This window comes from Hemiscyllium ocellatum, chromosome 16, assembly GCF_020745735.1.
Source record: "Hemiscyllium ocellatum isolate sHemOce1 chromosome 16, sHemOce1.pat.X.cur, whole genome shotgun sequence".
NCBI classification, from domain to species: Eukaryota; Metazoa; Chordata; class Chondrichthyes; order Orectolobiformes; family Hemiscylliidae; genus Hemiscyllium; species Hemiscyllium ocellatum.
Genome location: NC_083416.1, coordinates 14,587,856 through 14,612,432, shown reverse-complemented (window position 1 = coordinate 14,612,432; position 24,577 = coordinate 14,587,856). Strand labels below are relative to the sequence as shown.

The 24,577-nt window shown below is 43.6% G+C and overlaps 1 protein-coding gene across 2 annotated transcripts in view; it reads left to right on the top strand.

Annotated features, from left to right (window-relative positions):
• The window catches only part of LOC132823149 (programmed cell death protein 4-like), a 30,278-nt gene extending 6,457 nt beyond the window's left edge, over window positions 1-23,821 (top strand). For both annotated transcript variants that reach the window (XM_060836718.1, XM_060836717.1), the window contains exons 3-11: window positions 1,986-2,083; window positions 3,939-4,052; window positions 5,966-6,187; window positions 14,129-14,226; window positions 15,748-15,859; window positions 16,856-16,963; window positions 17,383-17,493; window positions 18,887-19,026; window positions 23,307-23,821. In XM_060836718.1, coding sequence (XP_060692701.1) covers window positions 1,986-2,083; window positions 3,939-4,052; window positions 5,966-6,187; window positions 14,129-14,226; window positions 15,748-15,859; window positions 16,856-16,963; window positions 17,383-17,493; window positions 18,887-19,026; window positions 23,307-23,367 — 1,064 coding nt within the window. In that variant the 3' untranslated portion in view covers window positions 23,368-23,821. The remainder of the gene's footprint in view (window positions 1-1,985; window positions 2,084-3,938; window positions 4,053-5,965; window positions 6,188-14,128; window positions 14,227-15,747; window positions 15,860-16,855; window positions 16,964-17,382; window positions 17,494-18,886; window positions 19,027-23,306) is intronic.
• Window positions 23,822-24,577: the final 756 nt, after the last annotated feature.

Genomic DNA, 24,577 nt, shown 5'->3' with positions numbered 1-24,577 from the left:
GTTAATGTGGGATTTATAACTGTTTCAATATTGGCTTCCTTCTACCAGTGCAGTAACGGATTCTGATTTGGTCACCCCCCTCCCCAAATACAGAGTCATTCTGCAATAAGTCAAGTCTCATCAGTGAAGTTGCCACCTCCAGTCGGATAATTTTCCAGGATATTTCCCTCCTGACCTGACACCTCCTATTGTCCAGCCCCCAAACTACCACCAAGAGTCATTCAATGCATCAATTGCTTTTGATGGTTGCTGCAATGCACTGAGTCTGAGAAACTCCTCTGCCCATTCTGTGGTTTTATTAGAGTGGGTATGTGCCAGGGTCATAGAGGTGTACGGCACGGAAAAAGACTTTTCGGCCCATTGACTCTGTGCCAGTCAAAAACAACTATCTATTCATGCTACTCCCATTTTCCAGCATTGAACCCAGAGTCCAGACTCACCCCCAAGAATGTACTGGCCAGAGAGGAATAGGAAAGGCAAACACACCCTTCTCCCACAAACATTTGTCTTTAGTTCTGGGAAAGGTCAGGCTAAGCCGGAGAGTATTAGCATCTCTGACCCAGCCCTAAGAACATTACTGCCTCAAACTTACTTACAATCAGATGCACCTGCTCAGAGAACCACCAGAGAGGGCTATTCTTCCCCTTCCTGAAGCCTCAATGTTTACATAAAGCAGGCTGAATTATAGTGAAGGAGTGATTTTTTTTTTAGATTAGGATGGATGATGCCTCTGGAGGACATGAATTGCACCAAATAAAAAGACTTAGAGAGCAATAGTGCCATTAAGATGGTCAAAAATAAAGTGAAAGAAACTGCTATTAAAAATGTGTTATTGGGATCAAAAGTACACATCGTACCTGCAACAAAACAGGAATTAGTGGCAATATCACATTGTGAGGAAATAGATCTGTCAGGGGTCATTGAATCATGGAAAAGCACAGCAGGTCAGGCAGCATCCGAGGAGCAGGAGAACCAACGTTTCAGGCATAAACCCTTCATCAGGAAACATTAAGCCCGAAGTATCGATTCTCCTGCTCCTCAGCTGCTGCCTGACCTGCTGTGCTTTTCCAGCGCCATAACTCTGATCTCCAGCATCTGCAGTCCTTACTTTCTCGTCACTGAATCCTGACCACAGAAAAATCAGGATTGCGAATTAGACATTGCAGTCCATCAGAGGAGGAGGGCTGGAGTACCTGTACTTATTGGGGATGCCAGTAATATTTAAAAAGTGGTGCAGCTCTTGGCAAGACAGAAATACAATCCTTTTTAATAAAGACAAAATGAAAACAAAAGAATTAATCACATTAATTGTTGTAGTCTACTGGTCATTGAACTGTGGAAGGAGATGGAAGAATAAGGCAAATTAGGGAGATGGTTAAAAAGCACATGGAGGATTTCAACTACACCTAATATAATTGGCTGGAAGGGATTAAGGGCTTGGAGTCCCGACAATGAATTTGTTCTTTAACTGGTGTTTAGGAAAGCCTGCAAGAAGTGTTTTGCTGTTGGATCTGTTAATAGGAACAAACCAATACAAATAAGAAATGCAAGAAGGAGAATGATTTAGGGTATAGTGACCATAACATAACATTGATTAGGATGGTAATCGAGAAGGACATGAGACTGACAAAGATCTGATTTAATAATTTGGAGAAAAGTCAATTGGCAGGCCTGAGAATAAAAGTTTGGAAAATAAAATGGATAACAATTTTGGCAAATGAAGGGAAATATTTTTAAAATCTTCAGTAAAGTCTATGAAAAATATATTTTTCTTTTGCTTAAATGTAAGTGAGGGTGAAAGGAATATAAGTTTAAGATGGAAGAAGGTAAGGGAACATAAATGCTGAGGTGGGCACGGTTGAGTCACGGAGCCCATTCCTGTGCCATTTTCTTACTCTGTCATTCTCACGGTATTGAGGCAGTGGCACAGCTTGCTTTCCGTGATTATGAGGATTGATCTGATGCAGATTTTGTGTGTGTTGAAGGAGGTGCTGGCGGTAAAGGTGTCTGGGGTGCTGCAGTTCAGGTGTACGATGTGGAGCAGCCGGACATCCATGATCCCAACTATGATGATGATAAACAGGTATTCTTGGTTTGGTCTCACATTTACACAGTCAAGTGGCCTTTACAATGTTAAAAGGACTGCATAGATATTCTGAGGAACGCACTTCTCTGGTGGGGGGCTCCAGAACATTGTACAGAAATTCAATGTTGTTATATATCACCACTACATTTGGCATATTCTTAGAATCATCAAAGAATCCCTACAGTGTGGAAACAGGCCATTTGGCCCAACAAGTCTACACCGACCCTCCGAAGAATATCTCATCCAGACCCATTCCCTTACCCTATTACATTGCATTTCCCCGAACCTACACATCCCGGAATGCTATTGGCTATTTAGCATGGCCAATTCACCTAACCTGCACATGTTTGGACTGTGGGAGGAAACCGGAGTACTGGGAGGAAACCCACGCAGACACAGGAAGAATGTCTCTGTGAAGTTTATATAGTCACCTGAGGCTGGAAATGAACCCGGGTCCCTGGTGCTGTGAGGACCATATTGTGAAAGCCATTGCTATTTATACCAATTTCCATGTTTGAAAATATTGTAGGGATGCCTGTTGCCCTTCTGAGGAGAGATAAAGGATATGGAACAATTTCATAAATTGTTTGTAATAGTTTGATAACAAAGGTATATTGAAAATATATGGTTAGTACTTTATTAATCTAAGTCAATGGGATAATGAAATACAGTATGACTATTTACGTGCAGTGTCTGTGAGGTAATGTCTTTAAGTAGGAATTTGTCTTACTCCAGGAAAAACCATCCTTGCTTTTCACAGTAACTTCAGAAAAAGTAAATTGAAGAGTTGCACTTTGAGCTTATCTTCATTTCAAAGGAAGTGTGACATGATAATAAACTACCAGTTAGATTAGTTGCTGCTTGTTGCGTACGTATTTGGTATAGTTATCTCTTCCAATCTATTGTAAGGAAACATTTCTCTATTTCCACTAGCAGCCAATGTTCCTCCTTCACAATCTTCTTTTACAAATGCTCGTCTCTTTGAACCATCTAGAGTGATTCCACCAAACAATCCAATTTAATATTATATAATGCTATATAACCCCCATGTCTGCTGTCGGCTGTGACTCAGTTGGTCATACACTTGCCTGAGTTACAAGTCCAACATCTGAGCTTGAGAACAAATAGGAGGGCTGTCAGAGGCCCTTGCTTTTGGCTGAAATGTTATCCTGAATCTCTCTCTAACTATCTGAGTGATGTAAAGTTTCTCAAGTAATATTTTGAAGAGCAGCTGGTGAGTTATCCCAATATCTTGGACAATATTTATCTGTCAATCAACATTGGGAAGGAGTGCAGATAATGTGTTGATGGCTGTTAGTGGGAATCTTGCTATCCTCCAAGTTTCTGTATTGCAGCATTGACCCCTCTCTGAAAAAATGCTTCATTGGCTGTGAAATGCTTTAAGGTATCCAGCCGGCCTAAGAAGTGCTAAATAAATGTTATTCTTGATTTTTAGCTCCTCCTGTTTAATAGTGTACCTCCCCTTGAAAAGAACAAGTGAGTGCAGTCTTAACATCAGAGCTAGGTCATTTCTGAATGGAATCACAAAGCACTTTTTCTCTCAATACACCGAAAACTTTTGCCTGTGAAAGGCTGTGGATTCCGATTGAAGTATTCAAGACTGAACAAAATAGGTCTTTGTTTGTATCACCAGATATGGTAGCGCCAAGATCAGAGAATAGAAATTGAGGTACAGATAACCCTAATTATGATTTACAAGCAGGTCAAAGCTGAAAAGGATAAATAATCTTCCTTCTATTTTAACATTCCTTCTGTCGGTAGTTTCCCTGTTTGGCATGCGAGGTGAGTTGATGCACTGCAGGTCTGGAGATAACTGTTTGTGTTGTTGTAGGGTGAGACTGTTTACCAAACAGTTGTTCCTGAACTGGATGACCATGAGTTTGAAAAAGCAGTGACTCCAATTATCCAGGAATACTTTCAACATGGTGACACAAAAGAGGTTGCTGTAAGTAAGATTCCCGTCGCTATCCCATATCTTATTCTCCCTGTCTTACTTTTTCTAACTTCCTATCTTTTCCTTTATTTCTTTGCCTCCCTCACCGTTTCTTTTTCTCAGGCGGTTTGTCTCTGCCCTCTTTATTTTTTCCCTCTCCACTTTTTTTTTCTTCACAAACACACAGTAGCAAATGGATTTTAATGTAGAGCTCAACTTTGGTCTTTTTTTTTAAAAAAATCCTTTTTAAATGGTAAAATATAAATTAGCAATGGTAGTTCACTGAATCTCTTCAGAACGGCTTGGGGTGGCTATGTAGGGTCAATAAAGTGATGTAAGCCAATTACAAAAGCTCAAAACTCTGGCCTTTATATGTACAGAAATCAAAAGTGAAAGTTGAAGGCCTCGCTTTGGCTAGACAAAGCCCGACTCAGACCACTTCCAGAGTTACTGTGAGCAATGCCAGACCCTACACCTTCTGACAGACATTGTGGCTTTGGAGTGAATGCAGTGATTATTTACCAGAGTGATGTCTGAACTTGAAGAATTGCCTTTATGGGACAAGATTAATATTGTTATTTCTGGAAGATTTGAAGGCCAAGAGGTGATTTGATCAAGGTATATTTGAAGATACAAAAAGGATAGATAAAGAGAAATTTATGCTGACTGGGGAGCTGAGGACAAAGGGGCATAGTCTGAAAACTAGAGCCACGCCTTTATGGCAGTAAATTTGTGAAGTCGTGCCTTCATTTGCTTAGACCCTGAGTTCTGGAATTCCCTCTGATAGTCTCTCCTCTCTGAATCTCTTCATTGCTTTAAATTGATCCTTGAAACCTAAACCTTCAGTTACCTATCCTAATATCTCCTTCTGTGGTTTAGTGTCAAATTTTGTTGGTGTCACACCTGACACGGGCCTTGAGATGCTTTCCTGCATTTTAAAAGCAATTTAGATTAGATTAGATTACTTAGTGTGGAAACAGGCCCTTCGGCCCAACAAGTCCACACCGACCCACCGAAGCGCAACCCACCCATATCCCTACATTTACCCCTTACCTAACACTACGGGCAATTTAGCATGGCCAATTCACCTGACCCGCACATCTTTGGACTGTGGGAGGAAACCGGAGCACCCGGAGGAAACCCACGCAGACACGGGGAGAATGTGCAAACTCCACACAGTCAGTCGCCTGAGTCGGGAATTGAACCCGGGTCTCAGGCGCTGTGAGGCAGCAGTGCTAACCACTGTGCCACCCACAAAGAGTCAGACACCCCAGATGGGACTTGAACCCGCAACCCCTGGCTTAGGAGGCCAGTGCCTTATCCATTAGGCCACTGGAGCTGCACAATTTACCAGTGCAAGTTGTGGTAATTCAGTCACACATCCAGTTTCTTTCTCCCTCACCTACTTTGCACCCCCCACCCTTCCTGAATAACTCACCTAACAGTTTCAGTGGGACACAGGTTAAAGAAAATTGCATAAAGTCAGGTCATGCTCCTGACAGGAGAAAATGCAGACGGGCATATGGTGGCACTGTGGGGATGGGCACAGCCTAGATTAGATTAGATTAGATTACTTACAGTGTGGAAACAGGCCCTTCAGCCCAACAAGTCCACACCGACCTGCCAAAGCGCAACCCACCCATACCCCTACATTTACCCCTTACCTAACACTACAGGCAATTTAGCATGGCCAATTCACCTGACCTGCACATCTCTGGACTGTGGGAGGAAGCCGGAGCACCCGGAGGAAACCCACGCAGACACGGGGAGAACGTGCAAACTCCACTCCAAACTTCACCTGAGGCGGGAATTGAACCCGGGTCTCTGGCGCTGTGAGGCAGCAGTGCTAACGTGCCGCCCACTGATAGCCTGTTTGCTATCAATCCACGTGAGGAATTGACTGCCTCTGTTCCGCCACTTTGCAGACCCTCCTGGCCCAGTTGAACCTTGGCAGTAAGAGGAGCAAGCTCCCGTTCCTGTGTGTCAGCATGGCGCTGGAGGGCAAGGCAAGCCACCGGGAGCTGATCTCTCGCCTCCTGGCCGACCTGACGGGCAAGCGGATGTCGGTCGAAGACGTGGCCTCCGCTTTTGACCAGCTGCTGGGTGACCTGCCAGACCTGGTCCTCGACACACCTGAGGCTCCGCAGGTACGTGGGAAAGACTGTGCCTCTCTCTCTATCCTCACAAGGAATGTGGTGCGCTTCCCTTTGCCACATGCAGCTGTGGGTTCAAGTTGGTGGACATTCTACACATGGGATTGTCTAGAGGGAAGGTGCTACCACTGTACACTGCTGGCCATGGTGAATCATGGAGGATATTTATAAAACATGAGTGCTTTATAAATGGTGTACTGAAGTCAGGAATTTGGAGTGAATGGGATTTTGGAGCGAGCAGGAATTCTGTGTAGGAAGGGAGAAGGTTTTTGAGTCATAGAAACATGTACTCTGCATTGGTCTGAAACTAAAATCTGACTATTCTTAACCAATTTTTCCAGCACTGTCTCATAGCTCTGGCTGTGCAAGTACATATCTAAACACTACCTCAATATTGTGAGGGATTCTGCCTGTACAAACCTCTCCAACTATGAGTTCCAAATTCCCATCACACACTGGGTGAAAAAGCATTTCCTCTCATCTCCTCTAAACCACCCGCCTTTTGTTTCAGAATTATGCCCCCTTGTGCTGACCCTGTGATTGGGGACAACTGCATTCCATGTGCCCTGTCCGTACACCTCAATCAATCTTCTCTGCTCCAAAGAAATCAGCCTGAGCTTTTCCAGCCTCCCTTCACAGCTGAATTGCTCCATCCTTTGCGCCTCTTCCATTGCAAACGCGTCCTTCGTATCATGTGGTGACCAGAACTGCACACGGTACTCCAGCTATGAGTGAACTAAAGATCTGTACCGCTCCAATGTAATTTCCTTGCTCTTATAATCTGTGCCTCAGCTGGTAAAAGCAAGTGTCCTGTATACCACCTTGAACATCCTGTTAACCTGCCCTGCCCATTCCTGATGAAGGGCTTATGCTCAAACATTGATTCTCCTGCTCCTCAGATGCTTCCTGACCTGCTGTGGTTTTCCAGCACCACACGTTTTGACTCTGCCACCTTCAGGAATCATGGACAAACTTCCTAAGATCCTTCTGTTCCTCCTAGTGGCCTGCCATTCATTGAGGGTTCCCTTGTCTTGTTCCTTTTTTCAAAGTGCATCACTTCACATATGGGTTAAGTTCTATCTGCTACTGATCTGCCCATCAAACCAATCCATTTACATCTTCCGGTAATCTAACACATTCCCCACCACTGTCAAGCCCCTGACCACTCTTTGGGCCATCTGCAAACTTATTAATCATGAATAAAGATGGTAAAGTAGATTAGTTTGTAGAATGCTTTCACGACAATATGTTGAGAAACCAAATGGGAAGAAGTATGTACAATGAGGTGGGGGTAGTTCATAATCTCATAGCAAAACATCTGGGAAGAAGTAACCATAATGCAATTGAATTCCATATTAAGTTTGACAGCAACATACTTGAGTCAAAAGATGATGATCTCCAGCATCTTTGATTTATGGCTTTCGTATTAATGATTGTGAAATCTCTGGTTAGTGTCACAGAAGCATTCCAATGAAAATGGAATTGACAGGGGGATCCAAGATGGTGGCGACCCAGCAAGTCTGAGTCTACAGTGCTCCTCCCAAGACTTGGACAAAGTGGGTCACCCACCCCCACCACACTCACCAAATCATTTAAAATAGCTCTTTAATTTAATTAGTTGTTTAGTATTGAATTTAAACAATTTAATCTTCAGTAAAAATGACTAAAGGGAACGGAGCCCGCAGCTCTCAGCAAGTAGGAACCCCTCCCTCACCCTCTCCAGCTGCAGCAGAGGCATCCACAGCCGCCCTGGGGGACTTACCTACAGTGACAAACCTTGTGGAAATCATCTCCAAACTGGATGCGAAGATCAATGCTTTTATTGAAGAGTCCCGAAGTCGATGGGACTCCCTCTCGGCCGCGCTGCGAAAGCACGACCGAGACATTAAGGAAATCGAGCGCCAAGTTGGAGGGGCGGAGCTACAGGCTGCGACCTCCGAAACTACAGCACAATCGGCTGTGGATTGGGTCTAGACTCTCGAACAGCGAGTCCGGACCTTAGAGAATCACATTGACAATCTCGAGAATCGAGGTCGTCGAAAAAGTATTCGTTTGCTGGGCCTTCCCGAACGGGAAGAGGAAGGCCAGCTTACAGCGTTCCTTGAACAATGGCTTCCACAACTTTTAAATCTGGAGGCTGGATCAGGCCAGGTAAGGGTGGAATGGGCCTACCGGGTCGTAAATGCGGGCCCGGCTCAAATCAGCGCTCACGCCCCGGTCCTGTCCCGGCTGCAGAGCTATAAGGAGAGGCCAGATACTTCTAGAAGCCTCTAGAAATCTTAGAAAAGATCCCCAAGCCATGATCTATAAAAGATCCAAGATCATGTTATTTCAGGACTTTTCCCCAGCTCTGGTCCAAAAGATGAAGGCATTCGATGAGGCGTAGAAGTGTTTAAGGGATTTAAATATTCAGTACTCCTTACACCACCCAGCGACGCTATGCTTTAACCGTGAAGGATCAGTGTATAACTTCGGATCGCCGGAAAAGGCTAAGGAATGTTTGGACTCTCTTAGATAAATTATAAGAGATAATGGATGTTGGTTTGCCTTCCCCTCACTCTGGTTTATACCCCCCCTTTTCTTTTTTTTACCTTACTGTTTAATATTATCTTGGGTGCGGGGAGAAGGATTTATTTATTTGTTCTCTACTTAATGATTTTCTTCCCCCCCCCCCCTTGGTTTTTTTTATTATTCTATATAGGCCGGGGGGGGGGTCTAGTTAATGTTGGTGGGGGGAGGTGGTTACCTTACTCTATTTTACCTCTGTCTCTAGGAGCGGGGTTGCTTTCCCTTGTTATTTTGTATTATTAAATTTCATTATTACTTGTTGAGGTTGTAATTCTATAGTTATATATGTTTATACATGGTATTAACATTTCCAAATATATCCAGGTGTTGGTGTGGGTTGGGGTGGGGGTAGGGTGCTCACTGTTAACTCTAGCTCTAGTATATTTGAATTTTCCTCATCGTATTGAGGAGCGCCTGGGTCAAGGGTGGGGCACTGGTTGGCAGAGGATATGATGGATCTTTGGAAAGGAAGTGATACCCCCTGGGAACAAGGGGGAAAATCTCCATTTAAATACTTTTATATTTTTTTTATTTAGAAATAGGTTTTTTTTATTATACTGTTGTGAGTGTATTAGAGAGCCTTTATTTTTGTGAATTTTATATGCTCTATGCTCGGGATGTTCTGGATAGGGTTTTCCCTCCTGTGGGATCTCGGATTTGCCTGGACGATTGTGGTTGATCAGTCGGTTAAGTGGTGCACCTGGAATGTCAAGGGGAGTAATTCGCCAGTCAAAAGGAAGAAAAAAAGATCAAATCTCAAGAAAGAAAGGGTTGATATAGCTCTCCTACAGGAGACACACTTGTTGGATAAAGAACACTTGAAATTACGACAGGGTGGATTTGATCAGACCTTTTTTTTTCTTCTTTTAGCTCAAAAAGCAGGGGAGTTGTTCTTATTCGGAAGAATTTCCCTCTCAAAATCCTAAATCAGCTAAAAGACGAATCTGAACGATATATTCTGATTAAAGCCCTTATAAATGGAGAGGAATATGGGATTTTAAATTTGTATTGCCCCCCCCCCCAGCACTTCCTTTTAAATTTATAATGAAAGCCTTCTCAAAATTGATGGCTCTCGGTGCCCATCATACAATTATCGGGGGAGACTTTAATTGTATTATGGATCCGGAAATAGATAGCATTCCCAAGAGTACTGCAGGAGTATCTCCCAGATCTAGAGAATTGGTGGATTTGAACAAAGAATTAGGATTAGTACATGTATGGAGATGTCTTCATCCACAGGGCAGAGATTTTTCTTTTTACTCCAATCTACATAAATGTCATATCAGAATTGATATGTTTTTAGCCCCCTCGATGTTTTTTTTTCTTTTCTTTTTAAATTCCATATCATCCTGTAAAATAGGTAGTATAGCAATTTCCGATCACGCTTCTGTATATATAGAAATCGAGGCAAGGAACAATGGGACATCCCCTCGGCATTGGTGTATGGACCCCTTCCTGATGAAAGATAGTAAATTTGTAAAGTACTTTTCTCAAGAATTTAAAACTTTTTCAGAAATTAATTTAGGTACGGCTAGCAACCCATTAATGATGTGGGAGACCATCAAAGCTTACGTGCGAGGTTTGGTCATCTTATACTCAGTGACCCAGAAAAAATTAAAGGGAGAACAACAGAGTTTGCTCGAAGCACGCTTAAAAGGAGCTGAAACAGCACACACTGATCGACCTTCTATTATCAAATTGCAAAGGATTTACAGCCCTTAGGACAGCTCTAAACACCACACTTACCCAAACGGCTAAAAGGGAAATATTATTTGCAAAACAAAGGTTATATGAACTTAGCGACAAACCGGGTAGATACTTGGCATTTCTTGCAAAGAAAAAAAAGGCCTCTCAAACTATCACGTCTATCAAGGAAAGTACGGGTATTTTGACTCATGATCATAAAAGGATTAACGCAATCTTTAGAATTTTATTCTGATTTCTATAAATCACAGGATTGTGAAGACAGGACTAGAAGGATGCAATCATTTTTTAAAAAATTTGACCTTTTTCGGACCTAACTCCGGAACAGGTATCGATCTTAAATGCTCCCCTAACAGTCCAAAAAATACTTGACGCAATCAGGCAACTTCAGAGCAGTAAGGCACCTGGCCCAGATGGCTCTCAAGCTGAATTCTATAAAGAATTTACAAGAATATTGGCTGGTTCACTTATGGACATGTATAACTACTCATACAGTCAGGGCTGTCTCCCGCCTTCGCTGAAAGAGGCAAATATCTCTCTTATCCTTAAAAAAGGAAAGGACCCAGAAGATTGCGCATCATACAGACCAATATCCTTGCTAAATGTAGATTTTAAAATCCTTTCTAAAACGTTAGCATTGAGACTAGAAAGGGTATTGCCACATATCATAAAGGAGGATCAGACGGGATTTATTAAGGGCTGTAGATCATCCAGTAATATTAGAAGGGTCTTGAATATGATCCAAGCCTGTCATCAGGGAAAGATACCAGGAGTAGTAGTTTCATTAGACGGAAAAGGCATTCGATAGGGTTGAATGGTCATATTTGTTTTACACATTGGAAAGGTTTGGCTTTGGACAGGTGTTTACCAAATGGGTCTCAACATTGTATAGTGATCCCAAAGCAGTTGTGGTTACCAATGGATTAGGTTTGGATAGCTTCAGTGTGGTTAGGGGCTGCCGTCAAGGGTGTCCTCTCTCGCCATTGTTATTTACGCTAATAATTGAACCACTAGCAGAAGTTATATGGGCTGATCCTAATATAACGGCCCCGAGGATTGGTACAGGTAAACATAAAACTACCCGTAATGCAGATAATGTTCTTCTATTCATCAGTAATCCTCTGATGTCCGTACCTCGCCTAATCCAAGTTATTAATACATTTAGTACATTCTCAGGCTATAAAATTAATTTCTCAAAATCGGAGGCTATGCCAATGGGTGCCATGCTATGATACCCCACTTAGTGGACAGACCACTTTCCCTTTCGATGGTCCCTGGAGGATTTCTTATATTTAGGCATTTTTATTACCCCAGTATTTGATCAGTTGTATAAGGCTAATTTTGTGCATTTACTGGAACAGATAAGGCAGGACCTCCAGCGATGGGGAGACCTTCCAATTTCCTGGTTGGGTAGAATAGCACTAATTAAAATGCTTCCGGTGATGCTGCCGAGGGTGGCTCTACGTAAATTATATGGCTGGTTGGGTTCCTTTATCTGGAATCATAGACAGCCCCTCATTAAGCTGAAGAAGCTACAGCTTCCACAGGCAAGGGGAGGATTGGACTTCCCAGATTTTAGGAAATATCAGTTAAGTTCCCTATTAAGTTACATAGCTGATTGTGGATCAGACAAGACCCAATCAATCTGGCTGGACATAGAGGCTTCTCCAGTAAAATGCCCACTTATTAACCTTTTATTTTCAGATAAGAGGAAAATCATTACGGATCACTGTAAAAACCCCATAATACTAAACACAATTAAGGCTTGGAATATAATGCGGCAAAATGAGGGCAACTCACATAAAACATCCCCCTATGTGCCGATAGTGGGAGCATGGGGATTCCAACCGGGGTTTACAGATGCCACTTTTAAACTCTGGAGATCCAGGGGTATCTCATGTCTAGGGGATCTGTTTAAAGAAGGGGTCCTGATGTCTTTTGAACAGCTGCGTCAAAAATTCGGATTACCTAATGGAGACCTCTTTCGATACTTCCGAAGTCGTCTTCTATATATAATCTCGAATATGTTATTAGATAGAGAATGTAGAGTGCTACGACCAATGGGGGTATCTTCCGTCAGTATTGTTTATCATTTACTACATGATGAAGAATCGGGAGATATGGACAATCTGCTTAAAACATGGGATCAAGATTTGGGACTAAAAATCTCTATAGAAACGTGGAATGACATTTGGGAAAACAACAGAAGAATCACCATCTGCAACAGAACTCAGGCTATCCAGCTGAAGATCCTTCATAGGGCCCATATAGCACCGGATCGATTGGCAAAATGTAAGGCAGGAGCATCTCCAATGTGTCCCAAATGTAAAATAGAGGTGGGCACTCTTGTACATTGCTTATGGACCGGTCATAAGATCTGTAGATATTGGACTAAAGTAGCAAGTACCCTGACAGAAATTTTAGGAACGAAAATTAGAGTGGTCCCTGTATCTCTCCTTTTGGGCTTTTCGAACCTACCCTCCTGGATATGCGCGGGAAGAGACTATTTTCTATTCTCTCTTTCTGTGCAAGGAAAAATATTTTGGTGAACTGGGTGGCTGAGGGCCCCCCTGGAATTTCAAATTGGCACAGATTAATTATGGAATGTATTCCCCTTGGCTTCCTTACAAATATGGTGCACCGAAAGACCAAATTATTCCATAAAATATGGCAGCCCTCCTTGAATTATATAAATACAGATATTTAGGCTATCCTAACAAGGGCTTTTATTTAATTGAGATTACGAACCTGGCTGGTCCGGGGCCCCTTGGGAGAGGAATCCCGCACGAATACGGGTTTTGTTACATTTGATGTTAACACATTCCGAGCATGTATCTCACTACCCAGTTTCTGTGTTATCCGTTGGTTTTTCTTTCTTTCTCTTTATTTGAATAATGTAAGAGACTTAATTATACACTCTGGTTAATTGTAGGTTAGATTAGTAGTTAGTTGAGTTTTTTTTCTCTGTATTTTTCTTTTGTTAAATTTTGGTTATTATTTATTTAAGATTTAATTGTATATCAATGTTTGTACTTGAGAGTTTTGTTTATTTTTGAAAACTTGTAAAAATGTTAAATTTCCAATTAAAAATATTTTCCAAAAAAAAGAAAATGGAATTGACATATGTGGTGGGTCTGAAAATCTTCTGGGCTTTACCAAATCTGGTCTGTGCTCCTTTTAATCCAGTTAGCATGGTTTTGAACCAAGTGCCATGAGAGGTACAGCGCCCTATCAAATTCTGATCGAAGGCAGCTGAGGATGTCCTGTAGGATGACTTCATCTTGCTCAGTTTCTCCCATGTGCATACCCAACCTTTGGAAGAGAAACTACACTGGCCTAAAATCAAATGGCGCACAAATCCTGATGCAGCACATATTTTGCTGACATTATTTGAGGGTAACCTGCTTTGTTTGCCAATTGGAAGCAGCCTCCAAGGCAACTTTGGAGGAAGGGCCTTGGTAGGTAAGGCTGGCATGGAAGTGCCCTCTCAAAATGGTGACAAGACACTGGGGGGGGGGAAACACAATTTCGTACGAGTATGTAGCCATGGTGACGCAGTGGGTTCTAACTTAGGACTGTGTATCGGTGTTAGTTCAAATAGCAAGGCCTGTTTCGAAGCTTTCCCTTTATTGTCTCTCTCCTGGTTGATGTGTTTGTGTGCAGATGTTGGGCCAGTTTATAGCTCGTGCCATGGCTGACCATGTCTTACCCACCGGTTTCCTGGACAGCTACAAGGGGAAGGTTGACTGTGAGCAGGCTCGGTAAGCACAGACAGACCAGTGCATGTCTTGATACTAAATTATCTGCTGACAGCGGGTCTCTCTTTCTGTTCTAGTCTTTTCCAAAGGTGCTGTTCTGGAGGAAGCATGCTTAAGTACAGCATATATAGAGGTGTTATTCTCCATCCTCTCCTCCACTCCCTCCTTTTTCTGTATCAGAGTGACTGTCTCATTCCCAATCCCATGGCTGGGATCATTTACTTTGAGTCAGCTGAGAGTTGGAAAAGTCGCCAACCTTTTTCCTTACTGCATCCGGAGAGGAGTCTCGTGGAAAGTTCAATCACATCATCCCTACACTTGAGTGACTGCTAACATGGTGACATCCCAATTGAATTAGGTCAGTCTTTAAATTTCATGGTGCAGTTCTAGAAGTTAGAATATCCTGGAACATAGGTAATTAGAGTCAGAGTCATAGAGATATACAGCATGGAAACAGGTCCTTTTGGTCCAACCCGTCCATGCCGACCAGATATCCCAACCCAATCTAGTCCCACCTGCCAGCACCTGGCCCATATCCCTCGATGAATTATACTGTATTCCATTAACTTAGAACTACAAACATAAGAAATAGAAGCAGGTGTACACCTAGGCCTATCCAGCCTGCTCTGACCCTTCAATAAGATAATGGACCTTAACCCCACTTTCCTGCCTGATTCAGTAATCCTTGATCCCTTATCAATTTGCATAATAGATTTCCTGATCCAGCCTCCACCGCTGTGTATGGAAGAGAATTCTCAACACTTGGGATGTTTTGAGAAAAATTTCCTCTTTGTCACTGATTTAAATGTGCGACCTCTTATTTTTATTACAATGTGGAAACAAGCCCTTCTGCCTATCAAGTTCCGGAGGACAACTCCCCCATCCTCCCTATTATCCTACGTTTCCCCTGACTAATGTATCGAACTTAGAACACTAATCTGAATACTATGGGCAATTTAACATGGCCAATTCACCTAAACTGCCACATCTTTTTGACTGTGAGGGGAAGCCGGAGCACCCGGAGGAAACCCACGCACACGCTGGGAGAATGTGCAAACTCCACAGTCGCCGAAGGTGGGAATCGAACCTGGGTCCCTGGTGCTGTGAGGCAGCAGTGCTAACCACTGAGCCACTGTACCGCCCTTCTCTGCCTATTCTGTCAAGCCCTTTGACTTTCCCCCTGACTACTCTTTTTTTTGAGCTTCTCACAGTTCCTCTGTTCTGGTTGCGTTATTGCAAATATATTTTTTGCCTTCTTTGTCCATCTGTGCTTCTGCACTCTGTTGAGGACATGGAGTTCAGAAGTAAGCTGGTTCCATTTGTTCAGTTTAATAGTGATTTGTTAACATCGCCATCCTTAGGGATGGTTGAGGAGCAAAGGCATTTGAGGGATCCATTTGCACAGACTGTGAAAAGCCAGTGGACAGCTACAAGTCTCTGCTAAAACTGGAGGTGGGGGACCTGTGGTGGATTGGAAGGTTAGCAGTGACCCCCACTGAGCTTTTGTGTCTTCTTTCTCTTCAGCGTGTCACTGGACAAGGCCACGGTGCTGCTCAGCATGAACCGAGGAGTACGGTTGGACAATGTCTGGGGGGTTGGAGGTGGCCTGAGACCTGTCAAGCAGCTTGTTAAGGAGGTAAGACAGGGATCATGGAGGGACCAGGAGCTGGAGGCTGGTTGGGGGGGGTTGGTCAATGGAGTTCTGTAGTGGATGCGGGGCATTTGGTCTGTGCCAGGATGTCGTGTGGGGTTAGGTACAGAGATGTACAGCATGGAAACAGACCCATCAGTCCAACACGTCAGTGCCCTGGGTGTCCCAATCTGACCTAGTCCCATTTGCCAGCACTTGGCCCTCTAAACTCTTCCCATTTGTATACCCATCCAGATGCCTTTTAAATGTTGTAATTGTACCAGCCTCCACCAACTCCTTTGGCAGCTCGGTCCATGCATGCACCAACTTCTGCATTAAAAACTTACTCCTCTGGTCCTTTTTATATTTTCCCCCTCCCATCCTAAACCTATGCCCTGTAGTTTTGGACTCTCTCTTTCCCCCCCCCCCCCCCCCCCCCCCCCAGGGAAAAAGGACCTTGGCTATTCACTCCATCGGTCCCTGTCATGATTTCATAAGCCTCTATAAGGTCACCCCTCAGCCTCCAATGCTCCGGGGAATAGAGCCCTAACCTAGTTAGTTTCTCCCTTTAGCTCAAACCCTCCAGTCCCAGCAACAGCCTTGTAAATCTTTTCTGCACCGTCTTGAGGTTAATATCATCCTTCCCGTAGAAGGGCAACCAGAATTGCATGCAGTATTGTACAAGTGGCCTCACCAACATCCTGTACAGCCACATCTTGAGTCTCACAAGGACTTGTCATGGTCTAGCTGTGAAGGTGATGTTGTGGGATCTTGCTGTGCACAAATTGTTAGTGATGTTCTCCACGTCACAGTCGTGACCACATGCCAGATGAAGTACTTCATTGACTATGAAATACTTTGCTGGGCTGAGGTTGTGAAAGGTGCTACATAAGTGCAAGTATTTCTTTGCTGGGGAATGGAGTGTTTGATGGAAGTTCTGCTCTGTATGTTCACTGGTGTTAAGGAGCTGGATCAGCATTAATCCTTCCTACTGTTCACTAGATGACCCTGTTACTGAAGGAATATCTGCTGTCTACAGACTGTGCTGAAGCCGAGCTCTGTCTGCAGAACCTGGAGGTTCCCCACTTTCACCACGAGCTCGTCTATGAGGTATGTCTCACCAGATCATCAACTCTCCTCTGTTTCTTCATCTGATGCACATTCACCGCCGTCTCTGCTGTAGTCCGCATAAAAGCAAGGTGTGTGATTACTGGGAATCTGAAACAAAGAGAGGCCATGCACTAAATGGTAGCTGAGGCAGTACTTGTGGAAAGACCATTGACCTGAATAATAAACTCTTTCTTTTTTTTTGCTTTGCAGATTCTGCCTGACCTGCTGAGCATTTCCAGCATTTTTCCATATCTACAGTATGTTGTCGTCTGCCAGGCATTATCTACCTGTATCTCTGTATCATTCCTGCCCTTCAATAACATCTCTGTATCCTTCCGTGCCACCACCTCAGTCCTGCTCCTTCTGTGTTGTTCCCACCTCAGCATAACGTTGTTAACCTCTAATACTCTGCTCTGCAGGCTGTAGTGATGGTTCTTGAGTCCACCAGCAGCAATGTCTCTGACCTGATCGTAAAACTCTTGAAGTGTTTCTGGGAGTCTGGCTTTGTAACCCTTGACCAAATGAACCGGGTGAGTTTGCTGAATCTGCCACAGGGCTTTACTGGGGAAGGACACCGGAAACAAAGTCAATGAAAAATCAAAGGGCTGTTCAAACATTATCTGAATTCTCTATGATGTGGAGGTGCCGGTGTTGGGCAAAATTTTAAAAATCACAACACCAGATTATAGTCCAACAGATTTACTTGAAAGTACAAGCTTTTGGAGAGCGCTGCGTCTTTGTCAGGTAGCCAGCTAGTACTTCCGAATAAGCCTGTTGGATTTTAACCTGATGTGTGATTTTTAACTGAATTCTTTGTTCCAGACAGCTACAGCTGGCCTGATGACCTCACCCATGACTGAACCAGAGTTACAATTAGTGCTCCACAACTTGGCCAATTTTTCCTTTTCAAGTATTTATCAAGTTCGGTTAAGTCTGGATAAGTCCGGTTTTGAAAATTACTGCTGAATCTGCTTCCGTCATCCTTCTTATCTTCCAAACCATCACAATTTATAAAAACCCTCCTCTGCTCCCCTTTTTTATTTATTTTAACAATCACATTTTATCTTTCTCTGTCAATGGCCATTCTGTCAGTCTAGCTTCTCCATGGTGATCCTAGCTAGCTCTTCTGAACTTTGAATACTGCTCGTACACCATCACGAGTGCTCAGCTGAGAATTCCTAAAGACAAGCAGAATGTGAAATGTACTCCACAATTCGGAGAGTCTTTTCTCTCAAGCGATCATTTACTGGCTTTCAGAGCCTGATTTTGACAATCATGTGTTAAGACATTGGAATGTTGAGGTTGGAGGTATAATTATTGATCATTTTAGCAATTTTTTGGGTTTCTCCCTCTGATCCTTTGTGTTCCTTCTGTAATCCCAGGTGATAACCTCAGCTAGATTAAATTGTTGGACGAGCTGAGTGACATTTTCCCCCGAAGTTATGATCCGTCTCATTAATCTGACTAGGAGGGAATGGAATAAAACTCTGTGTAGAGAAGGAGAGAACATTCCATTTTAGAAGATGCAGCCTCTTGCTCTCACTGCCTCCTCCTCAGGGGTGCTGTCTTTTGGATGCAATATTAAACGAAAGCTAGATCTGCCTTTTCATCAATGCCAAATATTTCAAAGAGCAGCCTGGGTGTTCTCCTTGGTGTCCTGTGTGTGACACCTAACCCTAAAGCAGCACTCCCAACACTGATGATCTGGTCACTGTTATAATGAGATCATGCTTGTGGGATCTTGCTTTTCACAAATTGGCTGCTCTTCTCTTCATGTTGCAACGGTGATTTCAAAAAAACCTCATGGATGTAAAGTGCTTTGGAATGTCCTGAGGTGACGTATATATTTAAATGCAACTCTTTCTATCCGTGACTTACTAAGATGCCATCTGCCTCTCTTCCCCCTCCCTTTTCCCTCCACAGGGATTCAAGCGGGTGTTTACTGCTATGCCAGACATCAGTCTCGATGCACCAAACTCTTACAGCACTCTGAAAAGTTTTGTGAACCATTGTCACCAACAAGGGGTCATCACCAAAGCACTCCAGGATCAGTGCCCAACACGGTAGGATATGAAACATTTGAACTTGTTAAGGAGAAAGCTGGCACTTCAGAAATGTAATACCATTGCAGGGTGTGTCTGAGCCGAGGAAAGTGGAAGGTGGAAACTTTGCGGTAAGTAACTCACCTCCTGATTTGTCCAGCAACTAAAAGGCTGACATCTCAGGAATACCCCCACCCACCTGGATGAGTGCAGTTCTAACAACACAAGAAGCTTGACACCCTCCAGGAGTGATCAGTGCATTTATTTGGCACCGTAAACATCCACTCCCTCCACCCTTGCTGCTCAATAGCTGCAGTGTGTACCATCTACACGAGGCACCGCAGAAGTTTTCCGAGGATCCTTCAACAGCATCTTACAAACCCTACTATTTAAAAAAAACAAAGGTAACGTTACCTGGGAATGCCACGACCTGCACGTTCTCCTCCAAGCCCCTCACCAGCCTGAAATTGGAAATATATTGTCATTCCTTCACTGTCACCGGGTCAGAATCCTGGAATTCTCTCCCAAACAGTACATGGACTGCAGTGCAGTGGCTCAAGGAGGAGCCCACCACCCTCCTCAAGGGCAACTAGGGATGGGAAATAAATACCTGGGGATGGTCACATTACATAAAGAAATAAAACAAAAGCTCCAGTATCCTAAACCTGGCTTTAGTACAGGCCGACCGTAATATCCTTAGAATCCCTGCAGTATGGAAACAGGCCCTTCAGCCCAACAAGTCCACACTGACCCTCTGAAGAGTCTCCCACTCAAACCCATTACTCTATATTTACCTAACCTACACATCCCTGAACACTATGAGCAATTTAGCATGGTCAATTCACCCTAACCTGTACATCTTTGGACTGTGGGAGGAAACCCCCACAGACACGGGGAGAATGTGCAGACTCCACACAGACAGCTGCCCGAGGCTGGAATCGAACCCGTGTGCCTGCCGCAGTGAGGCAGCAGTGCTAACCACTGCACCACCATGCTACCGCGGATCAGTTTCCGCAGTTTCAGTTACACAGGGCTTACTGTGGCCCGAACATATGATAGGGAACATTCCAGAACCAGGGACCAGGAGACTGCCTGGAAGGTTCGGTTTTCCATTGAAATGAATGGGTTCGTGACTATCTGTGACTTTGGGGTTCCAAGGTCGATGTTGGAATGTATCTCCGCGGTACAGTGGGAATACTGTACAATTAGTTTAAGCAAGTCAGGGCTCAAGTGGAGAAAAACTAACAGCGGTTTCCTATTTGATTTTTGACTTAATAAACTTCCAGACCCTCTTCCAGTGCTTCTCTCTGTAATACAAAGAACAGAATGAGCCAGTTTTACTGGTTCACCTGTTTTTTTTTCACTTTTGGAGTTAGCAGGTGTACCCAGGGACTGATGAGGAACTAAGAGGTTTTGAGGCCTGGTCAGGGATCAGGAAACTCATGAGCAGACACCGAACGAAAAGGGGTAGCTTATAGTATATGTTCCCCATTAAATTTCCTGACTCTAGACACAAACGGGTGGAAGTTATGCTTTAGATAGTGCATTCAAGTCAAGGCACTGTACCTTCAGAAGGTTAGTTTGTTAAGGACAACATTGTCGGTTCCATCCCAAACCTTTGTAGTCACCTCTCCTGTCAATGACGTTGGGATCTGAACATTTACAGTTCATAATCCATTGTCCTCCATATTAACATGTGTTATGGCATAAACAATAGCTTGGATTCATTATCAGCAGTTATCAGGTTTGGTGACAAGAGCAAGCTCAAAGGTTCAAGGAGCGTGGAGGGCGCGAACAGGGACTACAATGTATTGACACCTGGTGAGAAAAGGAGGTAGAATTGGAGGGTGCAGAGGTCAAGGAGGATTGAGGGCTGGAGGAGGAGGCAGCAGTAAGGTGACCGCTGAGGGATTTGAACACCAAGGTGCAAATTATGAACTGGGGACATTGTCAGATTGGGAGTCGGTTTAGGTCGGTGACCATGGACGTGGCAGGTGGATGAAATTTGGTGTGAGTTAGGATGTAGGCAGCAGAGATTTGGATGGACTAAATTTCACAAAAGATTGGACAGTGGGAGGCTGGGCTGGAGGGTCTGGTCTACTGTTGACAACATCATGAACGAGGGCTTTAGCAACCAGAGCATCCAAGACAAGTGGTTGTTTTTCACTGGTGCAGAATTGATGGGCCAAAGGGCCTTTCTCTGTGCTATACAACTCTGACTTTGTTTCTTATGAAGTTGCCCATCAGTTTATTGCCTACCTTTTTAGTCATGACTTGTGGAGGTGGCCCCCTTGTGGTGAAATGGAAACCTGCAGAAATCATTCAGAGAATTGCACTTGGAGCTGCTGTTGTTCATCTGGACAAAGTGCCATAAAAAGTTTGACAAGAATTACTAAGATTAACAAGTTATGATTGTCAGGAGAGGTTGAATACTCTGGTAGTCTTTCTGTTTTTTTTAAAAAAAAGGCTGAATTGAGAGATCCTTAAAACGTTGACAGACTTTTTAAGATGAATATACAGAAGGTGTATCAATTTGTGGGAGAGCTCAATGCTACAGATTGTGCCTCTAAGATAGTTGTGAATAAGTCCAATTAAAACTTAAGGAGAAATTTCTTTAGCCAGAGTGTAGTGAGAATGTAGACCTCACTAAAACATTGTATAATTGAGACAAATAGAACTGATTTAAGAAGATGCCAGGTAAGTACCAATGTCTGATTTGTTTAATTTTAAATTTCTGTGGTCCTTTCTGAATTCCAAGTAGTATCTATAAAGTTGTTCTTATTGCAGAATACTATTTTAGAACAAAGAAACAGGAAGGCCATTCAGCCCATTGAACCTGCCCCACGATTCACATGGCTGATTGAATGCTACAATGCCTTTTACCCTATAAACAATGTACACCACTGGTAAGCAGAAACGTACCAATCTCTATATTAATCAGACTCAAGGACTAAGCCTCCACAACCCTTTGTGGTACAGAATTCCAAAGGTTAACAATCTTCTGAGTAAAATAAGTTTTCCTCATTTTGCACTTAAGTAGTATCCCCTTTATTTTTAAATAGTGGCCCTTAGTTCTCAACTCCTTCATGGGGGGAACCATCTTAGCTGGATATCCCTTTTAAGTATTTTCTCGGTTTGAATGAGATCACCTCTCATTCTTTGTAACTTGAGAAGGGAAGACCACTTTTCTCAATGCCTCATCATTGAACAGTCCCACCATCCCGAGAACAAGTCTGGTAACCTATTATTGCACTTCCTGTCTGGTGATTAATATCTTTCCTGAATTAAAGGGACCAAAACTGCACACTGTACTCCATGTGCAGTCTAATGAAGCTCCTATACAATTGAAGCAATTGTAGTCAAATCCTATTTCAATAAAGACTAACATTCCAGTAACTTTGCTAATACATTGTTGCACCTGAATGTTAACCTTTGGTAATGTCTCTACAATAACCTAGGTGCCATTGTACATTTATACTTTCTGACTTTGTAACATTTTAAAGAGTACTCCGCACGTCTGTTTCTCATACCAAAGTGGATAACTCTAATTTTTCATGTTAATATCTCATCTTTAATATTCTTGCCTATTCATTAAGTCTGTCCAAATCCTCCTGAAATTTCTTTGCATATTCCTCACAACACACATTCCTTCTTAGCTTTGTATCATTTACAAATTGATAAATCCTATATTTAATTTCTGTGTGCAAACCATTGATCTATATTGTGAACCACTGGGGCCAGAGTGCTGATCCTTGCAGTACCCCACAATCTGTGAACCCAAGAATGGTTCATTTATTCCTTCTCTGTATTCTGTGTTAGCCAATCTTTAATCCAAGCCAGCATATCATCTCCACTTCCATGGGCTTTAATCTTTCTAACCATCCTCCTGTAACAGACTTTATCATAAACCTTCTGAAAATGTATCTATAGTAAGTCCACCAACTCTCCTTTATCAACTTTAGTTTTTTGAAGACATTATAAACAAACTCACCAAATGTGATTTCCCATTTGTAAATCCACGCCCAATCGCATCATTATCAAAGTCTCTATTTATTCCATCCTCCATAATAGATTCTAACCTTTTTTCCTACTGCTGATGTAATGCTGACAGGTCCACAATTCCATGACTTCTTTTTTGGCCCCTTTTTAAATATTGTGGTGATATTTGCTATCTATGGATGTTAGCTACCTATCATAATATCACTCCAGAATCCAGAGATTCAGCTGGAGTGTTTGTTTATTCTCTATGCCCGGTGTTTCTGTTTGGTGATTGTGATTTTCTTTCTGTCCCCCACCTCCAGAGAAGCCAAGCCCGCTGTGAATGAGGACGGGAGTAACTGTGTCATTCAGGTTGACCAGTAAGAGGCACCTAGACGTCGCTATGGGTGCACCTCAGCAAAGTGTAGGCTATCTATATCTGAGGTGCAGCAAGAGTCGCATCTGGGTTCCACGGAATAAAAAGAAAAGGCAAAGAAATGAGCGGGCAGAAAGATTCCAGTTAATTGGGATGCCTTCCTTTCATTGTTTTAATAATGGCAAACCTGCTAAAAATGTGCTTCTGAACTTGGCTGTGCTGATCTGAGGACAGGTCTTGGGCAGTCGATACTCAAGGGCACAATATAGAACCGAGGTCAGTGGAATGTGAGACGTCGAAGTGTTTCCCATCAGGAATGAGCGTCATGTCAAATTAGACCTTATTTTAAGGATTTTGTTTTATTTTGAGCATGTTGCCATATACAAAGGTCAACTGTGTAATTGCAGTTTGGGGCATTTTATAATCTTTTATGACCTCTTGACAATAAAGTGTTACATTTCACTCCTCAAGTCTGATCTTTAATAATCCAAACAACCATGGGCCCAAAGGTGGATTGACACACAGGCAGATTGAGGCTGTGTTCAGGGTCAGGGTGGGTTAGCAGGCACACCCTGTGCTCGGGCTCGGGGTGGGTTATTTACGCATGACCTATGCCCAGGTTTGGGGTGGGTTATTTACGCACACGCTGGGCCCGGGGTCAAGGTGGGTTATTTACGCACGCCCTGTGCCCGGGGTCGGGGTGGATTATTTACGCACGCCCTGTGACCGTGGTCAGGGTGGGTTACTTACGCACGCCCTGTGACCGTGGTCAGGGTGGGTTACTTACGCACACCCTGTGACCGTGGTCGGGGTGGGTTACTTACGCACACCCTGTGCCCGGGGCCGAGGTGAGTTATTTACGCACCGCTTTGTGCCCGGGGCCGAGGGGGGTTATTTACGCACGCCCTGTGCCTGTGGTCGGGGTGGGTTAACACGGATGCCCTGTGCCCGGGGTCGAGGTCGGGGTGGGTTATTTACGCACGCCCTGTGCCTGTGGTCGGGGTGGGTTAACACGGATGCCCTGTGCCCGGGGTCGAGGTCGGGGTGGGTTATTACGCACGCCCTGTGCCCGGGGTCGGAGTGGGTTAACACGGACGCCCTGTGCCCGGTGTTGGGTGGGTTATTTATGTACACCCTGTGCCTGGGGTCAAGGTGGGTTATTTACACACCCTGTGCCCGGTGTCAGGGTGGGTTATTTACACACACCCTGTGCCCGGG